Source organism: Ochotona princeps, chromosome 2, assembly GCF_030435755.1.
Source record: "Ochotona princeps isolate mOchPri1 chromosome 2, mOchPri1.hap1, whole genome shotgun sequence".
Taxonomy (NCBI): Eukaryota; Metazoa; Chordata; class Mammalia; order Lagomorpha; family Ochotonidae; genus Ochotona; species Ochotona princeps.
Window position 1 is genome coordinate 36,076,610 of NC_080833.1, and position 19,878 is coordinate 36,096,487.

At 41.0% G+C, this 19,878-nt stretch overlaps 1 protein-coding gene across 4 annotated transcripts in view; it reads left to right on the top strand.

Moving 5' to 3' along the window:
• Nucleotides 1–19,878, top strand: part of MAST2 (microtubule associated serine/threonine kinase 2) — a 200,113-nt gene that overhangs the window by 18,458 nt on the left and 161,777 nt on the right. For all 4 annotated transcript variants that reach the window (XM_058680613.1, XM_058680620.1, XM_058680626.1 and 1 more), the window contains exons 2-3: nucleotides 9,444–9,591; nucleotides 16,772–16,914. In XM_058680613.1, the coding sequence (XP_058536596.1) occupies nucleotides 9,444–9,591; nucleotides 16,772–16,914 (291 nt within the window). The remainder of the gene's footprint in view (nucleotides 1–9,443; nucleotides 9,592–16,771; nucleotides 16,915–19,878) is intronic.

Sequence of the window (19,878 nt, forward strand, 5' to 3'; positions counted from 1 at the left end):
ATATCTAGTAACATGTGATTTAACTTCATGGCATTGTAAATCTCTATTTTTCTTTCTATTGTTGATTTTGTATCATGACTTTTCATTTAAGGGGATGTACAGTAGCTGTGAAATGGAGACTAACATATCCAGATGTGAGGCTGCAGTGTGGTTTGCATTTCTGCTTGCAGACAAAGATGGACTTACAATGAAACTGTTTACTGTATCTTGGCAATAGGATTCTGAACTTTCTGCCATTGTCCATGCCCGCAATGATGGACATATGACTGTGTATGAAGAACTATACTTTAGTAATGATATAGAGGAACTAGGTGGGGGGAGGTAATTGGGGAGGGGATAAGGGAATATGGAACTGTATCTTTTTTTTAATTTTTTTTAGTTATTGTTTTTTACAGATTTATTTTATTTTTATTACAAAGTCAGATATACTGAGAGGAGGAGAGACAGAGAGGAAGTGGAGCTGCCGGGATTAGAACCAGTGGCCATATGGGACCAAGGCGAGGACCTTAGCCACTAGGCCATGCTGCCGAGCCCGGAACTGTATCTTAAAATGATAATAATAATAAAATGTAAAAACAAAAAAGAAATGTTAAAAAAAATTCTCATTTTCTTCCTTCATTCAGTCTTGCATCTGCTAGTTTAGTGCCCAAATGCCTGTAAGAGGCAGGGCTGGGGCCAGGAACCAGGAACAGTCTGAGTCCTATGTGAGTGGCAGGAACCTAGATACTTGGGCCATTGCTTGTTGCTCCTCAGAGTGCACATTCACAGGAAACCGGATCACAAGTGGAGATGGGAGTTGATCCCAGTCACTGCTGCACTGGACGGTGAAGTTCCCGTGCTAACTTAACCTGCTGTGCTCTAGTGCATGGCCTGTAATAACCTTTTAGGGAAATGTTCTTCTCATGTACTATTTGGTTCCTAGCGGTACAGTTCAGGATATCCTCATTTTTCCTTTCAGTTTTTCTAACTTTTAAGATAATGAATTGGCTTCTTGTCACTCTCAGAGGGTAATAATTTTGTGTATTATTGTGGGGTAATGTGCATATTTGATGAGGTGCAACTCATTGTACTTGTACTAATTGAAATAAATTATCCTATTATTTATTAGTAAGACCTTTTTCATATTGGTTTCATTAATCATTGGAACTTATCCTAATAATTGTGGTAATTAGGATATAGTTTTCCTTCCCTCCCCCAGGGTAATAGTTTTCTAGTTATGTTTGATTTTCAAACCATTATTGAGTCATTTTCTTAATGGTTTCACGCCCTCTTGAACTCTCTCTTCAAAGTTCTTTTCAACTTTCCCTTACGGTACTTGTTGACTGTCGGTCTCATGCCGGTGTTTAGCCTTAGATGGAGTTAACCATCGCTTTGGGCTGCATTCCCAAGCAACCTTACTCCAGGAAGACCCGGGCTGGCACGCTGGGGCGCTACCGGCCTCACACTGTCCACGGGCACCTCTTTAATGTTTTTACGCCCTCTTGAACTCTCTCTTCAAAGTTCTTTTCAACTTACCCTTAAAGTCATTTTCTATCTTTGTCCCAGAAACAGCTATTTCTCCAAGATGATTTGGTTTCTTTTAATATGAAGTGATTTTTTTAAATAACAACCTGTGTGTTGAAGATATTCATTTATGTTGGATTGATCCTTATTGCTAGGACTTTTCAGTGGATAGAATTGAGAAATATATATATATATTTCTATATATATACAAGTATATGCGATCTATATATATTAACTTGTGAATTTATACTAATAGATATAAAGGGCTTTGTGATATATTGCTAATTTAGATTATATTAGTACAGTATCTCTTCTTTGATTTGAAGAGTCAAAATCCCAAGTATTCAAGAAGATGACAGAATTAGAACATCCGGAACTTACCTTATTAATTTATTTATTTTATTATTTTTAAAGATGTATTTATTTTTATTGGAAATCAGGTATACAGAGAGGAGGAGATATAGAGAGGAAGATCTTCCACCCAATGATCCACTCCCCAACTGACTGCAACAGCCAGTGCTGCGCCGATCCAAAGCCAGGAGCCAGGAACCTCCTCCAGGTCTCCCACACAGGTGCAGGGTCCCAAGGCTTTGAGCTGTCCTCAGCTGCTTTCCCAGGCCACAAGCAGGGAGCTGGACAGGAAGTGGGGCCGCCGGGATTGGAATCAGCGCCCATATGGGATCCCTGTGTGTTCTAGGCGAGGACTTTAGTTGCTAGGCCACGGTGCTGCGCCTACCTTATCATATTTAAATATGCACGTTTTTGTCGGCAGTACTATACAATATTTCTATATGTAATTGTTACTGGAAATTGTTAATTTTTTATTCTCTTGTTTTAATGATGTACTTATTTTCACTTGAAATAATTATACAGAGGGAGACACACACACACACACACACGTACAGAAAGAGAGCAAGAGAGAGATTGATGTTCTGTCACCTGGTTCACTCCTTGAATAGCTGCTACAAATCAAAGCTGAGCCAGTCCAAAGCCAGGAGCCAGGAGCTTCTGGGTCTCCTACATTGGTGCAGAGAGGCCCAAGGACCTGGGCCAGCCTCTGCTGGTATACCAGGCTGTACACAGGGAGTGGATCAGAAAAGGAGCAGCTGTGATTCGAACCAGCACTCATTTGGGATGCTGTGGGTTGAGGATTAGGCTGCTGTGCCACCATGCCAGCCTTTTTTGTGTATTTTATATCTATCCTCTCTTTATTGTTATTTTGTGGTTGAACTGTAGCTATGTTATCAGGCTGTATTTCATTATATGCTATACTTTCTCCCTTTAATTCACATTTATTGTCAGTTCTACAAATAACTGTATAATTTTAGTTACCATGTTGATGTGCTTCTATTTTAATAGTCTGAATCTTGTTCTCTAGTGGATGCCTTAGGAAAGTTTGTTGAAATACCATTCCTTGAATTATTTCATATTGATTACTCTTTGGCTGTACACTTTATTATACAGATTAGTTTTTCAATATAAAATCTTTAACTCATACTGTTTTACTTGAGTCCCTTAGATATATAACTTTGTTTTCTTCTGGCATGAAGACTTGCTATCAAAGTCTGGTGATAGTCTAAATTTGTCTTAGATCATGTATGTGTTCTTTTTTTTTTTTTAAGGATTTATTTATTATTTTTATTGGAAAGTCAGGTATACAGAGAGGAGGAGAGACAGAGAGGAAGATCTTCCGTACGAGGGTTCACTTCCCAAGTGGCCGCAATGGCTGGAGCTGAGCCAATCCCAAGCCAGGAGCCAGGAGCCTCTTCTGGGTCTCCCATGTGGGTTCAGGGTCCCAAGGCTTTGGGCTGTCCTCTACTGCTTTCCCAGGCCACAAGCAGGGAACGAGATTTGAAGTGGGTCTGCCGGGATTAGAACCAGCACCCATATGGGATACTGGTGCGTTCAAGGCGAGGACCTTAGCCACTATGCTATCATGCTGGGCCCGTCATGTATTTGTTCTGTTGTTGGTTTTTCTAAATGCTTAAATGATTCTTTGAAATGCAATTATTATACTACAGTTTATCCTGTGTTGGTCATTTTGATTTATATTCTCATGTACTTGACCTGACATGTTTTGTTAGTATGTAGTATCACAATTTGAAATATGGGAAAACTATTGAAATACATTTTGATATTTGTTTTGCTTTGATTTTCTGTGGAAATGCATTACATATATGTTGGATCTTCTTTCTTGGAAAGTCAGATTTATAGGCAGAAGAAGACAGAAAAAGATCTTCCATCCGCTGACTCATTACCCAAGTGGCCGTAACGACTGGAGTTGAGCCAATCCCAAGCCAGAAGCCAAGAGCTTCTTCCAGGTCTCCTGCGCAGGAACAGGGTGCCAAGGCTTTGGGCTGTCCTCTACTGCTTTCCCAGACCACAGGCAGGGAGCTGGAAGGGATTTGGAGCAGCTCGGACATGAACCCGCGCCCATATGGGATCCTGGCACTTGCATAGTGAGGACTTTAGCCACTAGGCTGCCATGCTAGGCCATTCTGGAAGTTTTATACTTTTAGATTTTATTCAAAATCCAGATTACTTTTTGTTTGTTGTGTTGACATGCTTGAGGTGTGAGTCAAGTTTTTGTTTTGCATGTGAATATGAAGGAAATGCTTGTTGATATGGATTAAGAGAATGGACTTTGGTAAGTATAGCTGGCTTTGACTCTTGGCCAGGAGAGCCGAGAAGAATTTCCCAAAGGTATAGAATTCTTTCACCTCATGCCAGTCATGTGGGACTGAACAACTAATGTGTGTTAATCTGTTTTCTTCAGCCTGACAGTCAACTTTTTAGTATGTACACTTTTCAGCCATGCGTTGTTTGGCTACCTGTATGTTAACCTTGGTATCTTAGTATAGTGTGATACTGTGGTAGCTTGCTGGTAATGTCAGTTTGATCTAATTTAAGCATCAAGAGCTAATTATGGGCCCGGCAGGGTGGCCTAGCAGCTAAAGTCCTCGCCTTGAATGTGCCGGCATCCCATATGGGCACTGGTTCTAATCCCGGCAGCTCCACTTCCCATCCAGCTCCCTGCTTGTGGCCTGGGAAAGCAGTGGAGGACGGCCCAATTCCTTGGGATCCTGCACCTGTGTGGGAGACCTGGAGGAAGTTCCTGGCTCCTGGCTTCGATCAGCACAGCACCGGCTGTTGCGGTAACTTGGGGAGTGAATCATCGGATGGAAGATCTTCCTCTCTGTATATCTGACTTTGTAATAAAAATAAATAAATCTTTAAAAAATGACCTTATTAAAAGGCTGCTATGATACTGAACCTCAAACCCCAGAGTTTGCTATGTTTCCTAAGGAAAGCTCAAATGAAAACTAGATAATGCCAAGAAGTAGGTTAACTGGAAGTTAGCAAGGAAGTTCCACGCTCATGCCTGTTTCTTTGTCTTTTCTCTCCTTCTTCATTCTTTCTTTCTTTTTTTTTTTTTTTAAGACTTATTTACTTCTATCGGAAAGGCAGATTTACAGAGAGAAGGAGAGAAAAGATCTTTTGTCGGTTCATTCCCCAGGTGACTACCATGGCTGGAGTTGAGTCAGTCCAAAGCCAGGAGCTTGTTTCTTTTTTATCATTTTGATTTCTTCAATAGGTTTAATAATGCTGTAGTATTTGAAAAATTTCAGTCTAGTTGAGCAAAAGTACAGGACACAATTAAAGCGTTTAGTTTAAGATAGCCACATCTGCCTTTGAGTGCTGGGCTTTGATTCTTGCTCTGGTTGTCCATTCCAGCTTCCTGCTAGTGCTCTGGGAAGCTGCGGGTGAGCTTTGAAGTAGTTGGGTCTCTGCTTCCCACCTGAGACATGTGGGTTGAGTTCCTGCTTCCCAGTGCAGCTAAGGGAATTGTGGGCATTTTGGGGAGTGGACCAGCAGATGGGCGCTTGTTCTGCCTTTCAGATCATAATTTTGAAAAAGAAAGAATGCAAAAGAGTTTGGACCGATTGTGTTTATTAAAGCTTTATGTGATCATTTATGTTGTTCGATTGTGGTTAACCCTGGAAGGAATCAGGAGTTCTGACTAGTACTGATAGTAGTTAAATGAGTGTTTTTCAATTTGTGAAAATTCATTGAGTTACGTGCTTAGGAATATGTATTTCTCTGAAATGAATTATATAATTCAGTAAAAGTTAAAAAGATATCTTAGCATAAAAGTTAAATTTCATACCTAATTTTATTTATGCTTCTCTTTGGCAGGAGAGACTTGAAATAAAAAATGGCAAGACTCATACTTTTATTTTTCCTTTTCTCCTTGCATCTTCTTTGTTGTGTTGTGGTAGCAAATATGGAAATGGAAAAGAATAAGTGTTTCTCTTTATTGTTGCTAATGGAATCTTCTGTTGGTTTTATTTCTTCTCTGGCCAAGACTGATGTTCATCCAAGCAGTGTGGCAAATATCCAAATGTTCATTCTCTTGTTAATTCCCTCTCCATGGTGCCTTTGTGCAGGATATCCATAGCAGTCTAGCTTCAGATCTCTCAAGAAGTCTTTATTCTTTCACCTTAGCCACTGAAAGTCACCAGACTTCCTCAGTGGGTTACTAGCCTTTGTCCCCAAACCCTGCTTCCTTCTGTGAGGACTTCTTGAGCCATAGTACTGTTCCATTCTTTCTTTTTTTTTTTTTTTTTATTCATTGATTACATTGTATTATGTGATACAGTTTCGTTGGAATCACCTCCCCCCTCCCCCCGCCCTCCCCCTTTGTGGAATGTTCCACCTTGTTGCATATCCACTGATCAAGTACAGTTGAGAGTCCCTCTTTGCAAGCATAAACTAAACATAGAGTCCAACATCTTATAGTCAAATCTAGTTCCTCAGCTTCCTGGGGAGACCCTGTCCGGTCCGAGGGCAGAACCATCAGATTATCAACCCAACATACCCTCAGCAACAATTAACTTCGTTGTGTAACTTAATAGTTACAGTATTGAGTAACCAGTATGTTAAAAACAATTGCAATTTCTTAACCATCTTCTGTGATCACCTCATTGTCAATTCAGTTTTAGTTTATACACAACATATAACATAATATACATAAAATAACATGTTTTACATAACCGTTCCATTCTTGATGCACCAGACAGTGGATAAACAGTCTGTCCTTTTGCATTGTTTTCTGTTCTCACCTTCTCTTCTCACTGCTCACTCCTGGACGCATCTCTTGCTTGGATGGTTCAGTGCTTCACTGTCTCCATCTTCCTATTCATGTTGCGCCACATTCAAAAATATTTTTCCTTTGTTTTTCTTCACCAACTTCACTGTTCTTTTTTCTGCTGGAGTGTTTGTAAACCATGCTCCAGAGACGTATAGGTACCAATGTTAGTGATTCTTCCTGTTTGTGAGTTCTTCCATCACAGTTACCTTAGGAAGGTGCTTTCTGAGTTTTAAAATCTTTCTACAAAGAACAGTGAATTTTACTGTTTTTTCCCCTGTTGTATTGCTGTGGTGCCAGTTACTTGAGTTTGGTTTTCAAATGGTAATGTGATATGGGTGTCAGGTGTTTCTTCTTATGCTTTTATTTTGTCTTTGTACTATTTGGTGTGCTGCTTATCTATATTTGTTAGACTTTCCTTTCATTGCAATTTGAGATATATCCTATTTGCCTTAATTTTTTCCTGCTAATTAGGAGGGTAGTAGCTTAAGCATGTCTAAATTTTGATGATATTGTTGGACTGTTTTTAGTGAGTGAGGAAGAAGAATCATTGGAATAGAAGTGGAACGGACCTCTGCATCTCTTTGTGTAAATGCCTTTCACATAAATTAATAAACATTTTTAAAAAGGGGGTGGTGGAAGGTGCTGGGGTGTGTAGTGGGTTTAAGCCATAGACAACAGTGCTTGCATCTTTTGTGGGTTCCGGTTGAAGTCTCTGCTGCTGTATTTCCAATTTAGTTCCCAGCTAACAGCCTAGGAAATGCAGTGAAAGGTGGCCCAGGTGCTGGGGTCCTTGTCACCCACGTGGGAGACTTGGAGATGAAGTTCCTGGCTTTGGCCTGGCCCAGCCCTGGACATTGTGGACATTTTGGGGGTTGCATCAGCAAATGAAAGATCTCTTTTCTCTCTGTCTCTGCCTCTCCCTTGCTCTAACTCTGGCTTTCAAATAATAAATAAATGTTTAAAGAAAAATGTAATGGGGCAAGCTAAAACAAAGCCAAAGGGGAGATACTTTCAGTATTTTATATTATCTGTCTTCTTAAAAATTCTGTTTATGTATATATCTTACTTATTTGAAACACAAAGACTGAGTCTTTCAACTGCTGCTTCAGTCATCACATGCTTACAAAGCAGTGTCTGGGCCGCCCTGGACCCAGGAGCTGGCAACTCAGTGTGGGTTGAGTGCTACCTCAGATATATGTTAATGGGAAGCTGGAATAGGACATGGTGCTAGAGCTCAAACTTCGGTACTCTGATACGGGACGTGGGCATCCTGAGCAGTTCTAATCACTGTATCACATGATTGTCCTGCCACAGTAATTTTGTACCTCTTTCCAAACATGTATTTAGGGACAAACGTAGGTATGCAAAGAAAGTAGTGGGGCAGGTATTGCAGTGAACAGGTTAAAATGACACTTGGAGCAGCTACATCCTATATCAAGTGCAGGTTTGAGTTCTGGCTATTTTTGCTAATGCACCTGGAAGGCATAGGTGATGGCTCAAGAACTTTAGTTGCTGTCAGGCCCATTGGAGATCCTGCTGGAGCTTCTGTTTCCAGGCTTTAGTCTGGCCAAACCCTGGCTGTTGGTGTCCAAATATTTGAGGGGTTAGCCGTAGATGGAAGAGCTCTTCCTTTCTCTGTCTCTCTGCTTTTCAATTTTTTTTAAGTTCTAAGTTTTAATTTAGTATTAATTTAATGTTATTTCTGATTTTGTTACTGGTTTGTTGGTTAATGATCTTTTTCTTTTTTTTTTTTGAAAGATTTATTCATTTTTTTATTACAGCCAGATATGCACAGAGGAGGAGAGACAGAGAGGAAGATCTTCCATCCGTCCGATGATTCACTTCCCAAGTGAGCCGCAACAGGCTGGTGTGCGCCGATCCAAAGCTGGGAACCTGGAACCTCTTCCGGGTCTCCCACGCGGGTGCAGTGTCCCAATGCATTGGGCCGTCCTCAACTGCTTTCCCAGGCCACAAGCAGGGAGCTGGATGGGAAGTGGAGCTGCCGGGATTAGAACCAGCGCCCATATGGGATCCTGGGGCTTTCAAGGCGAGGACTTTAGCCACTAGGCCACGCCGCCAGGCCCGGTTAATGATCTTTTAAAAAAAGATTTATTTGTTTACTTATTTTTGGAAAGGCAGATTTACAGAAAGAGACAGAAATATCTTCCATTTGTTGTTTCACTCCCCAGATGGCCACAGCAGCTGGAGCTGAGCTAATTCAAAGGCAGGAGCCAGGAACTTTTTCAAGATTTCCCACCTGGGTGAAGGGTCCCCAGGCTTTGGTCCATCTCCCGTTGCTTTCCTCGACCTTAAGCAGGGAACTAGATGGGAAATGGAGAAGCCCGGACATGGACTGGTACCCAAATGGGATGCCAGTGCTTGAAGATGGACGATTAACCAGTTGAGCTATCGCACTGGTCCCATTTAATGATTTTTTAAAAACTAAATTATTTTTTTATGGAATTTAAGAAGAGTACAGATAAACTAAATAGACATGAATGCAAGTATATTCATTAGGAATAAAACATCTTTTCAAAATGTTTGATGCCATTTTGTGAGTTTCCTTCTTTATTTTTCCTTGGACATTTTTATAAATAATGTTCCATGTCTTTTATGGTACACCCAGTTTTTACTAAGATAGGTTTCTGGCTTTAGTTATTGAGTGGATGGTATAAAATATTGGTACTTTTAAACTGTACTGAGTATTATATAAATGTCTAATAGAAAGTTTCTTAATTTCATAAAAGATGATTTAAGATTCATGTTTTGCTCTTTTTTCTTTGTGAAGGATGTGGTAACTGGACTTAGCCCCCTGCTATTCAGGAAGCTGAGTAATCCTGACATATTTTCATCAACTGGAAAAGCCAAGCTTCAACGACAGCTTAGTCAGGACGACTGCAAATTACGGAGAGGGAGCCTGGCCAGCTCTCTGTCAGGTAAATGTGTTTTTGTTTTTGCTGGGTATGGGCCTGTGTTGTCAGTATTTAAGGATGTTTCATTTGAACTGGCATTGAACACCTTTCCTGGCAGTAGTCTTATTCAGAACCCTTATAGGTAAGGAAGACTATGTTCTCCCTCTTCATGTATCCTCCTGGACTTTGAATGCTTATCTGCTGAACTTCATAGACAGTTCTTGGTTGACCACTATTACTTTTCACTCCATTTCTGTTGGACATTTTTGTCTCTGCCCAATCCTGTAGACTTCACTTCCTTTACATCTTTCTTTTTTTTCCTCCCTCTCCATTTTAAAAGAAAAGACATTTGCATGTTCAAGGGGAGGGGTGTGCATTGTGTCAAATGAGGTAAGACACTGATTGGGACTTTAGCTTTCCGTATTTGAGTGCCTGGGATCAAGTTCTGCCTTGCTTCTTTTTTTTTTTTTTTAATTATTTATTATTTTTAATTCATTAATTACATTGTATTATGTGACACAGTTTCATAGGTACTTGGGTTCTCCCCACCCCTCCCCAAACCCTCCCACCATGGTGGATTCCTCCACCTTGTTGCATAACCACAGCTCAAGTTCCAGCTTCCTGATACTGTGTCTGGGAGGCAGCAGAGGCTGGTCAAGTACTTGGGTTTCTGCCACTCCTGTCAGGAGACCTGGATGGAGTTTGGACCTGGGCACCCACATGAGAAACCGAAAGGAATTTCTGGTTCTTGGCTGTGGCTTGGCACAGCCCGAGCTGTTATGACCATTTGAGACACGAACCAGTGGATGGAAGATCTCCCTCTCTGCCTCTTCCTCTTTCTTTTACTGTCTTTTTTTTTTTTTTTAAAGATTTATTTTATCGGAAAGGGAGATATACAGAGAGGAGAGACAGAGAGGAAGATCTTCTCTTCAATGGTTCACTCCCCAAGCGGCCGCAATGGCTGGAGCTGAGCCAATCTGAAGCCAGGAGCCAGGAGCCAGGCGCTTCTTCCAGGTCTCCCATGTGGGTACAAGGTCCCAAGGCCTTGGACTGTCCTCGACTGTTTTCCCAGGCTACAAGCAGGGAGCTGGATGGGAAGCGGGGTCACTGGGATTAGAACCGGCGTCTATATGGGATCCTGGTGCAAGTCCAAGGCGAGGACTTTAGCTGCTACACTATTGTGCTGGGCCCCTTTTACTGTATTTTAAATAATAAATGACTTTTTCCCCCTCATCCAGGCAATGTTTGTTATATTGGGCTATAAGTTACACACTTAAAACATTCATATAAAGAAGTTTGTTTACCATAATCTTTTTGTGTTCACCAACCCTAAACATATATTCGTTTGAAATACATCTTAGAATCTACAAAAATAAAATCCAAAATATTCAAGAGTCTACATTTGAATTAGAATGTTTCAAAGAATTTCCAAAAATTAAAAAGGAATGTCATAAAATTAGTTGTTCAGAAAATTTACCATTCATAAGTTAAAAATATAATAGCTTGAATCTCTTATAGATTGTTGCAGGGTGCGAACGAGATCACACCAGACATGTCTGTGGTTTCTTAAGGAGTCTTTATTAATCAAGCTTGGTGATAACAGAGCACAATAGGAAATTACAAATCCATACAGCAATCCAACCAATCATAATCCAACCAATCATAATCCCAATAGGAATAAATGGTCATTATCCTTAAATCCATCCATTAAGCTGAAGACTTATATTCCAGCTTCCCCAACAATAAGCTATCCTAAGAGACATGCAACGAATAACCTGGACACACTTACAAAGCTGCAGACATTTACCTTTCCCTGGCTTCTCTGCCCACATTCCATCACTGCTAGGCCTCACCTCTCCTGGAACTCCTGACAGCACACAAACCAGAAACATTATTATATCCATTGTCCCATCTAAGCAGTACACAGGGACTATGCTCAGGGGATTACCTGTCCTGGGTCAGCCAAAAGTCAAGGTATCAGAGTGATGGAAGCACCTGGCCAGAAAGAGAGTGAGGCCCTGCTTCACAGGCCTTTTAAAGGGGCTTATGAGGGGAGTGGTTACACAACAACGTACTACCATCCCCTCTCAGTTGATAGGTGAGTCACAGGTGTGCAGGAGTGAATACCTAAGTGTTGTGGGCCAAGGAATTCATTAGTGCTGGTTGGGATGGGCAGGAACAGGAACTGGGCTTATAGCTAAAAACACCTAGACTAATTAGACTTCCAATATCCTGGCTAATTTAGGATGTGGGGGGGTGGTTGAGGATGGAATTAACATTCCATTGCTGCTAGGACTCTCCTTCCGGACAGAAGGTAGAGAATACAGCCAAATTTCATTTGCCCACTGTCAATGGGTACTGGCTATCACTGGCTGACTCTATAACAGATTCTCAGTTAATTGATTAAAATATCTCATTTCTGCATGTGTATTGCATACCTCTTTTACTCTGTGCTTGTATGGTTTTTTAAAAAATTCTATTTTTAATGATGTTTACATTGTTGATCAGGGTCGAAGGGTTGAGGATCAGGGGAAAGTGGGCGAGACCATTGTTAACACATTTTCTTTTTCTTCTTCCTATATCTGGGGGAGAGGGAGATACAAAGAGACAAGCCATGTCCAACCTTCCAAACTGCCTCAGTACCCAGGAATGGAGAACAGCCACCCAATGTCATTCCAGGGTACCCTTTCAGGGGTCTTCTGTCCCTGAGACCACTGGGCAGGAGTTGGGGGGCGCTATGTGAGGCGACAGTGACACTGTTCTGCAGCTGAAACACTGGAGACAAACTGGTGGTGAGGGATGTCCGGTTATTTGAGAGAAGTCACAAGCTTATATAGGGTAGGGGGCAGGCAGAAGGAGGTCTCCACAGTACTCCCATCCAACAATGACATTGTGACAGGCTAATAGGTATGTCTAGCTCTCTGGACCCTGAAGTGAAGTTAAAGGTCATGAAGCACAGGAAGCTGTCTCAGAGGAAACTTGATACCTCATTACCTGCTGAAAAGCAAGATGAATGTAACATTTGACTTCCTAGAGTTGCTTACCAAGGAAGTCCTAGCATAGTTCATGCAGAGAAGAAACACTGGGGTGCAGCCCATTGCTCTTGCTGCATGCCCAGTGAACAGGCCATGTTGGTGTCTTGGTTAGTGAAGACTCCTGTTAGGGGTTCCCCCTAGGACACGGTGTGCCATATTGCCTGCTACCTCCCACGTGAGCTAGACAGGCAGAGATCCAGGGACGATCTCCCACAGTATGTGCTGTGGAGCATTTTCTGAGGGTTCTGCTCATGTGGTTTCAATAGTAATGAAATGCTGTTGATATGGATGCTCCAGTGATGAGGAAATCCTTCCAAGGTCAATTGGCTGACATAGTCCACCTCAGAGTCTCCATTTGCCCAGAAATTTGCTGTCAAATAAATAAATAATTCTTTAAAAAAGTAATACTAACTCAATGGAGAAGAAAATATCCTATTGTACTCCTTTGCCCAATAGTAAACAATTTCCATTTTCTTTTTCTTTCTGTCTTAGGGTTATTGCCTTGGCTTTATTTTCTCACTTTTATATTGAAATATTCATTTTATTTGTCATGTATATAATTGTATAGCTGCCTTCCTTATTTGCCTATTCATAGCGTTTTGCTTTTTTCTTTAGCACCTTACAACCAGAAATCAGTGTTTTGTGTCTGAAATGCTAAATCTCTTTTGTCTTATGAAGTGATTACATGGTTACTGAATGGTACATCCCGTAGAGGTGGTTTTTTTTACTGCTGAACCTGTAGGATTTTCAGTTAATCTAATATCAGCTTTATGTCTTGCTTTCTTACATGTTTTTCATTCCTCCCCTTTTGTTCTCTTAATTTATTTGAAAGGCAAAGAGGGAATGAGCAAGAAAACTTCCATCCATTGGTTCAGCTCCCCAAATGCCTACAATGGCTAGAGCTAGGTTGGGGTTGAAGCCAGGAGCCTGGAACTCAATCCACGTCTTGCCACATGGGTGGCAGGAAACCCCGCCTGAGCCATTGTTGGTGCCATTATCATGAAACTGGAATCCGGGGCTATAGCCAAGAGTGAAATTCAGATACTCTGTTGTGGTATATAAGCATCATAAGCAGCATCTATATGCCAGGCCAAACACTTGCCCCAGTGTTTTCATTTGTGAGTATTAATACTATCAGATTGTATTGGGCAGACTGTTACTCCTCCTAACTGCATCCTCTTCTATGCTTATTGTAGCTTATGGGTTCTATGGGTGCTGAACTACCTTTCTTTCTTGTTCGCATTTAACAAAATACTCATTTTTATTTGAAAGACACAGGAGAGAAAGTGAGAGTGGAATGTGCAGGGATAGTTTCCCTCTGTGGGTTTACTTTCCAAAATGCCTACATCATCTGGAAATGGGCCTGACTGGAGCCAGGAGCCTGTAACTCAATCTGGGTCTCTTTGTGCTTGGCAGGAACTCGAGTAATTGAGCCATCATCTGATGGCTCCCACTTTGTATTATCAGGAAGATGGAGTCAGAAGTAGAGGTGGGACAAGCAGGCAGTATAGCATAGCATGTTAAGCCACTTTTTGGTATGTTTACATCTCATAACTGGAGTTGCTAATTTGAATCTTGACTTCTGTGCTTCCAGTACATGTTCCTGCTATTGCATCCTGAGAGCAGTAGATGGTGGCTCAGGTGCTTGGGCTCAGGCCCCTATTATTTATGTCGAGACCCAGATGGAGTTATGGACTCCATGGTTTATGCAGGCAATTGGGGGATGATCAGTGAATGAAAGATCTCTTTCTGTCTCTCAAGTAGATAAAAATAATAAACATTAAAAAAAATAAAGGGGAGCAGGGACTATATTAGATAAGGCATTCTAAATTTTTTTAACTGCTGTATTAAATGCCTTCTCTTTTTTTTAATTTTTGTGGAATTTCCTGGAGGGTAAAATGATAAAATCTTATTATGTTCAAGTCAGCTATCTTTTCCTAGTAATATTTGATGTCGTAAGTTCTTGAGTTAAGTTAAATTTTTTCTTTTTAAGAAGATTTATTTATTTGAAAGAGTTATATATAATATGAGAGGGAAAAGTGAAGAGAGAAATGATACTGGTTCACTCCCCAGATGACTGTGTCGGCCTGGACTGCGCCAGGCTGGTACTAAGATCTAGGAGCTTCATTCAGGTTTTGCACATGAGTGACAGAGACCCAAGTGCTTGACCCATCTTCTGATGCTTTTCCCAGGCCATTAGGAGAGAGCTGGATTGAAGTGGAGAATCTGGATCTCAAACTGCTGCCCATAAGGAGTGCTAGTGTTGTAGATAGCTTTTACCCCATATGCCATAATGCCAGTTCTGTGAGTTAGAAGTTTTAGAAGGTTTGTTTTCTTCTGTTATTTATTATAGTGAATGGCTAGTTCTATTTATTTTATTCCTTCCATTTTGTGATTATTTTGCTTGAATTCTTAGCAGTCTTTTGTGAGTTTCAAGTCTATTGGTGTGTGTCTGGATGGGTTTCTTCCGTTCCCTCAACAGACATTTATTCTGAAGAAAGAGATGATACTGGCCTTTGTGTGAGTAGATACAAGGAGTTAGTAAGTTAACTTTTCTCTAGACCACATAGATGAGGGGAGCAGGCAGGCTCCTTAAGAATCATGTATTTGTAGAATGAAAGAGAGAAGATAGGTAGACTACTCTAGGCTGCTGTAAGTCTTGAGTAAAGAACCATCATGATCATCATTGCTGTTCTTGTGGAGGGTTACATGTAAAGACTTCTCAGTGAAAGAAACATGCAAGGAAATGTGAGTGCTAACCATTTTAGGAATATATTACATTGTTTGTTCATGAAGTACAGTAGGCTGGTTATAAAAATTGCCTTTTAAAAAGATTCATTTATTTGAAAGGCAGAGTGACAAAGAGAAAAAGACAGAGGGAGAGAGGGTGTGTGCTGTTCCATCTAATGGTACACTCTCTAAATGCCTCCAGTAGTTGGGGCTGAGTCAGGCTGAAGACAGCAGCTGGAACTCCATCCAGGTTTCCCACATGGATGGCAGGGGCCCGAATACTTGGGCTGTCCTGTGCTGCATTTCCAGGCATGTTAGCAGGGACCTGGATTGGATACAGAGGATCTGCGATTCACTGTGCACTCTGTTACAGATATGAAATGTGGGCATCCCGAATAGCTGTGCTATAACTTCTGACCCTGTACAATCTTTTTGAGTACGAACAAATATATGATTTCAAGGTGAAGTTTTCCTAAGCTTTATTTCTGTTTTATTCTGTTTAGTTTTGTTAAATTGAGTAAAGGTACAGGGCATGCTGTTGAAGTTGAGAGAATTAATAGGTATGGAAGATTGAAATATGAAGCCATGAAGATAATTGGGATTCATGGAAGGTCATTTTAGATGTTAGTAATCCTGAATGTTTGACTTAGTTTTTTCTTTTTAAAGATTTATTTATTTTGAAAATCAGGGTTATAGAGACAAGGAGAAACAGAAACCTTCTTTGTGCCTGTTTACTCCTTAAATGGCTATTAGTGGCCAGGGCAGGGCAGGGTCAGGCACAGGGTCGGGGTAGGGCCAGACTGAATCAAGGAGCCTGGAACTCCATCTGGGTCTTCTAGGTGGGTTACAGGGGCTCAAGCACTTTGTCCATTTTCCAATGCTTTTCCAGATGCATCAGCAGGGAGCTGATCAGAAGTGAAGCAATTGAGGCTCAAACTGTTCTTCCTATATGGGATGCTGGCATTGTAAACAGCAGCAGCTTAACTTGCTATGCCACGATACAGTCTTCATATGTGATTTTCTTGTGGGATTATTAAGTCTGTCAACCGGAATTGGGCAGTTGAAGTCTAGTAAGAGCAATATTCGTCTTCTGAATGCTGAAGACCAGCTTGTTTAGGGAAGTATACTTGAGAGACCCATGCTTCATGTTGAGTAGGTGAGGACCTAAGTCGTCTGGAAGGGATTAAGAAACTTCTGGACTGTGAGGTTGGGTGTCAAGTTGAAAAGCTGTCACATTGGTTAGTATTAGAAAACTGAAAATACTTGCAGTTCTCGCCACCAGCAAGATATTTGAACTTTAAAGGATTATGATTGTCAGTGCATATAGATGAACTTCACTTTGTATCAGTGTACTTTTACCCAATAGACATGTTGCTTTTATGTTTTTTCGTTCATTGATCCATAAATACTTACATGTATTCTAAACCTTGTGTTTGAAGGTAAGCAGCTGCTGCCTTTGTCCAGCAGTGTACATAGCAGTGTGGGACAGGTGACTTGGCAGTCTTCAGGAGAAGCATCAAACCTGGTCCGAATGAGAAACCAGTCCCTGGGGCAGTCTGCACCTTCTCTTACTGCTGGTTTGGTAAGTGTTAGTCACTTGGGGTACTTGCTCTGAAGGCAAATCCTTGATGGTCGTTTGTCATCCTGTTGTTTGGATTCTAATTGAATATATTCTGAATGCTTTCTTATCACTGTCACTCGTCTTGGTGGCTTTATGTAATGAGAATCTAGAAAAATTTTCTGTGTGACTGTATCTTGAATGAATGAATTTCCTGGGGTGGGGAAACTTTTTTATAGAAAATGTTGTACGTCTTTTAAGACTGAGTTGTTTCTGAATATGTCTTCATAGTATACATATGTAGTACCTGAGAATAGAGAACATAATTGGTACATGGTGGGTGCTTGCATACATGAGGATAATTAAAAGCAGGATTCAAAGATAAAATTTATATGCATAAAATTATTAAATTATAAAATTATGTTTTTTCTTTACCTAGGCTTCTTTTTTTTTTTTTTAAAGATTTATTTATTTTTTTATTACGAAGTCAGATATACAGAGAGGAGAGACAGAGAGGAAGATCTTCTGTCCGATGATTCACTCCCCAAGTGAGCGCAACGGCCGATGCTGCACCAATCCGATGCTGGGAACCAGGAACTTCTTCCAGGTCTCCCACGTGCATGCAGGGTCCCAAAGCTTTGGGCCGTCCTCGACTGCTTTCCCAGGCCACAAGCAGGGAGCTGGATGGGAAGTGGAGCTGCCGGGATTAGAACCGGCGCCCATATGGGATCCCAGTACATGCAAGGCAAGGACTTTAGCCGCTAGGCCATACCGCTGAGCCCAGCCTAGGCTTCTTACGATACTGCCTTATAGAGGTTGGCTGTGTAGCCTGGGAAGGTGGTTTTCTGTCTCTTAGTGTGTGTTCTTTATCCTTTTGCCCTCAGTGGCCCTGCCTCTGCCTGAGGTACTCATTGACTTTCTGCTGATGTTAACCTTTTTCCTCTCATCTTAGGACAAGGCATACTAATAAATTGCATGGGTAAAAGTGGAAACTTGTTTCCACTAAAATATGATCTCAGCACACTTTTGGATTCTAGACCTTTTGGGTCGGTGTTGGGAAAGAAATTTAGTGTAGATCCAGTTCACAGAAGTGCAGCCCATAATATGGAGGTTCAGTATTTGTGAATTGTGTCTGTTTATTTATTTATTTATTTATTTATTTATTATTTTTAATTCATTAATTACATTGTATTATGTGACACAGTTTCATATGTGTGTGTGTTTTAAAGATTTCTTATTATTTCTGTTTGAAAGATAGAGTCACAGCAGAGAGATGGGTTGGAGGGGAGGAGACAGGGAGAGAGAGAAAAAAAAAAATTCTAAGAAAGAGATCTTCCATTTGCTGGTTTGCTGTCTAAATGACCACAATGGGAAACCAGGAGCCAGGAGCCTCTCTGGGTCTCCCATGTGGATGCAGGGGGTCCAAACATTTGGGTCATTTTACTGGTTTCTAGGCCTTTAACAGGAAGTTGGATGTCAGTGCCAAGGGCAGGAGCTTAACGTACTGTGCCATGGAGCTAGCCCTTGTATTGTGAAATTTTTTTTTTTTTTTTTAAATATATATTTTATTAGATTATTTATATATCTGAGGTGAAGGGGAATATTGAGGGAGAATCCCCACCCAGTCTCCCACCCGCCCAAGGTCCCAGATGTGGGGCATGCTGAGATACTTGCTCAAGTGGTCTTTATAGTCTTCCAGTTATGGATCGCTGCCAGTCATATCCCTCCCAGCTCGATTAGGTCATTGAAGAAGCCACTGATTGTCACAGTCCATCATGGAGTCTTCGTTTGCCCAGTATTTCGCTGCCCAACGTTTAGCTGAGGTGGTTGATTGACCTGTTCCATCCTCCGTCCTCTCCTAGCCAGGGCTCTGAGTCCAGCAGTTCGATTGGGGAGATCACCAAAGAGACTTAGAGGTATTCCCAGATCAGATTCCCACATGTTCCAGCTAGCACCGGTTCCAGCACAGTCCATCGCCACAATCAGTTGGTGGTTGCAATCGCTGGGCTGGCTCCGTTCTCAGTCCCGGCTTGCACTGGAACCAAGGGTGTTGCAGTCCAGCCTGGTTCTGCCCAGCATGCACTCTACTCTTTCATCAACCAGTGGGGTCTGCAGCCCAGTCGGGTTGAGAGATAGATACATATGCATAGCTACGTAGGTATTATTATTCAGTGTCTTTTGCTTAAATTTTTTTTATTGTTTAGCATTCATTCAACTTGAAAAAATTCCTTTAGCATATATTACAGGACAATATCTGGTGATGATAAGTTTTCTTAGCTGTTTCTCTGGAACTGATTGTCTCATCTTTAAATCTAGAAGATAGTCTTGCTGGATATGTACAGTGTTCTTGGTTAGCAGTTTTTTCTATTCTTTCGCTTCTTTCTACTTTCATTTTCTGAAGTTTCTTGGACTTCAATAACGTGGATATTTGGGCTTCTAATGTCCCAGATTTTCTGTAAGTTTTTTCTTTCTTTTTCTTTACTGTTTTAATTTCTGTATATTTTCAGATAGCTTGTCTTTGAGTTCACTGATTCTAATGTTTGATCTGTTTTGCTGTTGATACCTTCCATTATAGTCTTTTTAATTTTATGGAAGAATTTCAGTTTATTTAAAAAAATAACTGCCCCTATTTATATTATATTTCTCTGTTAGAGTAATGAATCATTTGTTTTCCTGAACCACATTTTCTTATAAGAACTAATATATATTTTGTGTCTGCAAATTTGCATTTATCCATTTTTTGTCTGTTTGGTTTTTGACCCTTTATTACTTGGTGTCATGGTTTCCAGAGTTTCTTTTTGTTTTTAAAGATTTATTTATTTTTATTGGAAAGGCAGATTTACAGAGAGACAGAAAGCTCTACTGCTGCTTGTTCACTCCCCAAATGGCTGTAATGGCCGGGGCTGAGCTGATCCAAATCCTGGAGCCAGAAGTTTCTTCCCAGTTCTCCCTCATGGGTGCAGGGTCCCAAGGCTTTGGGCCATTCTC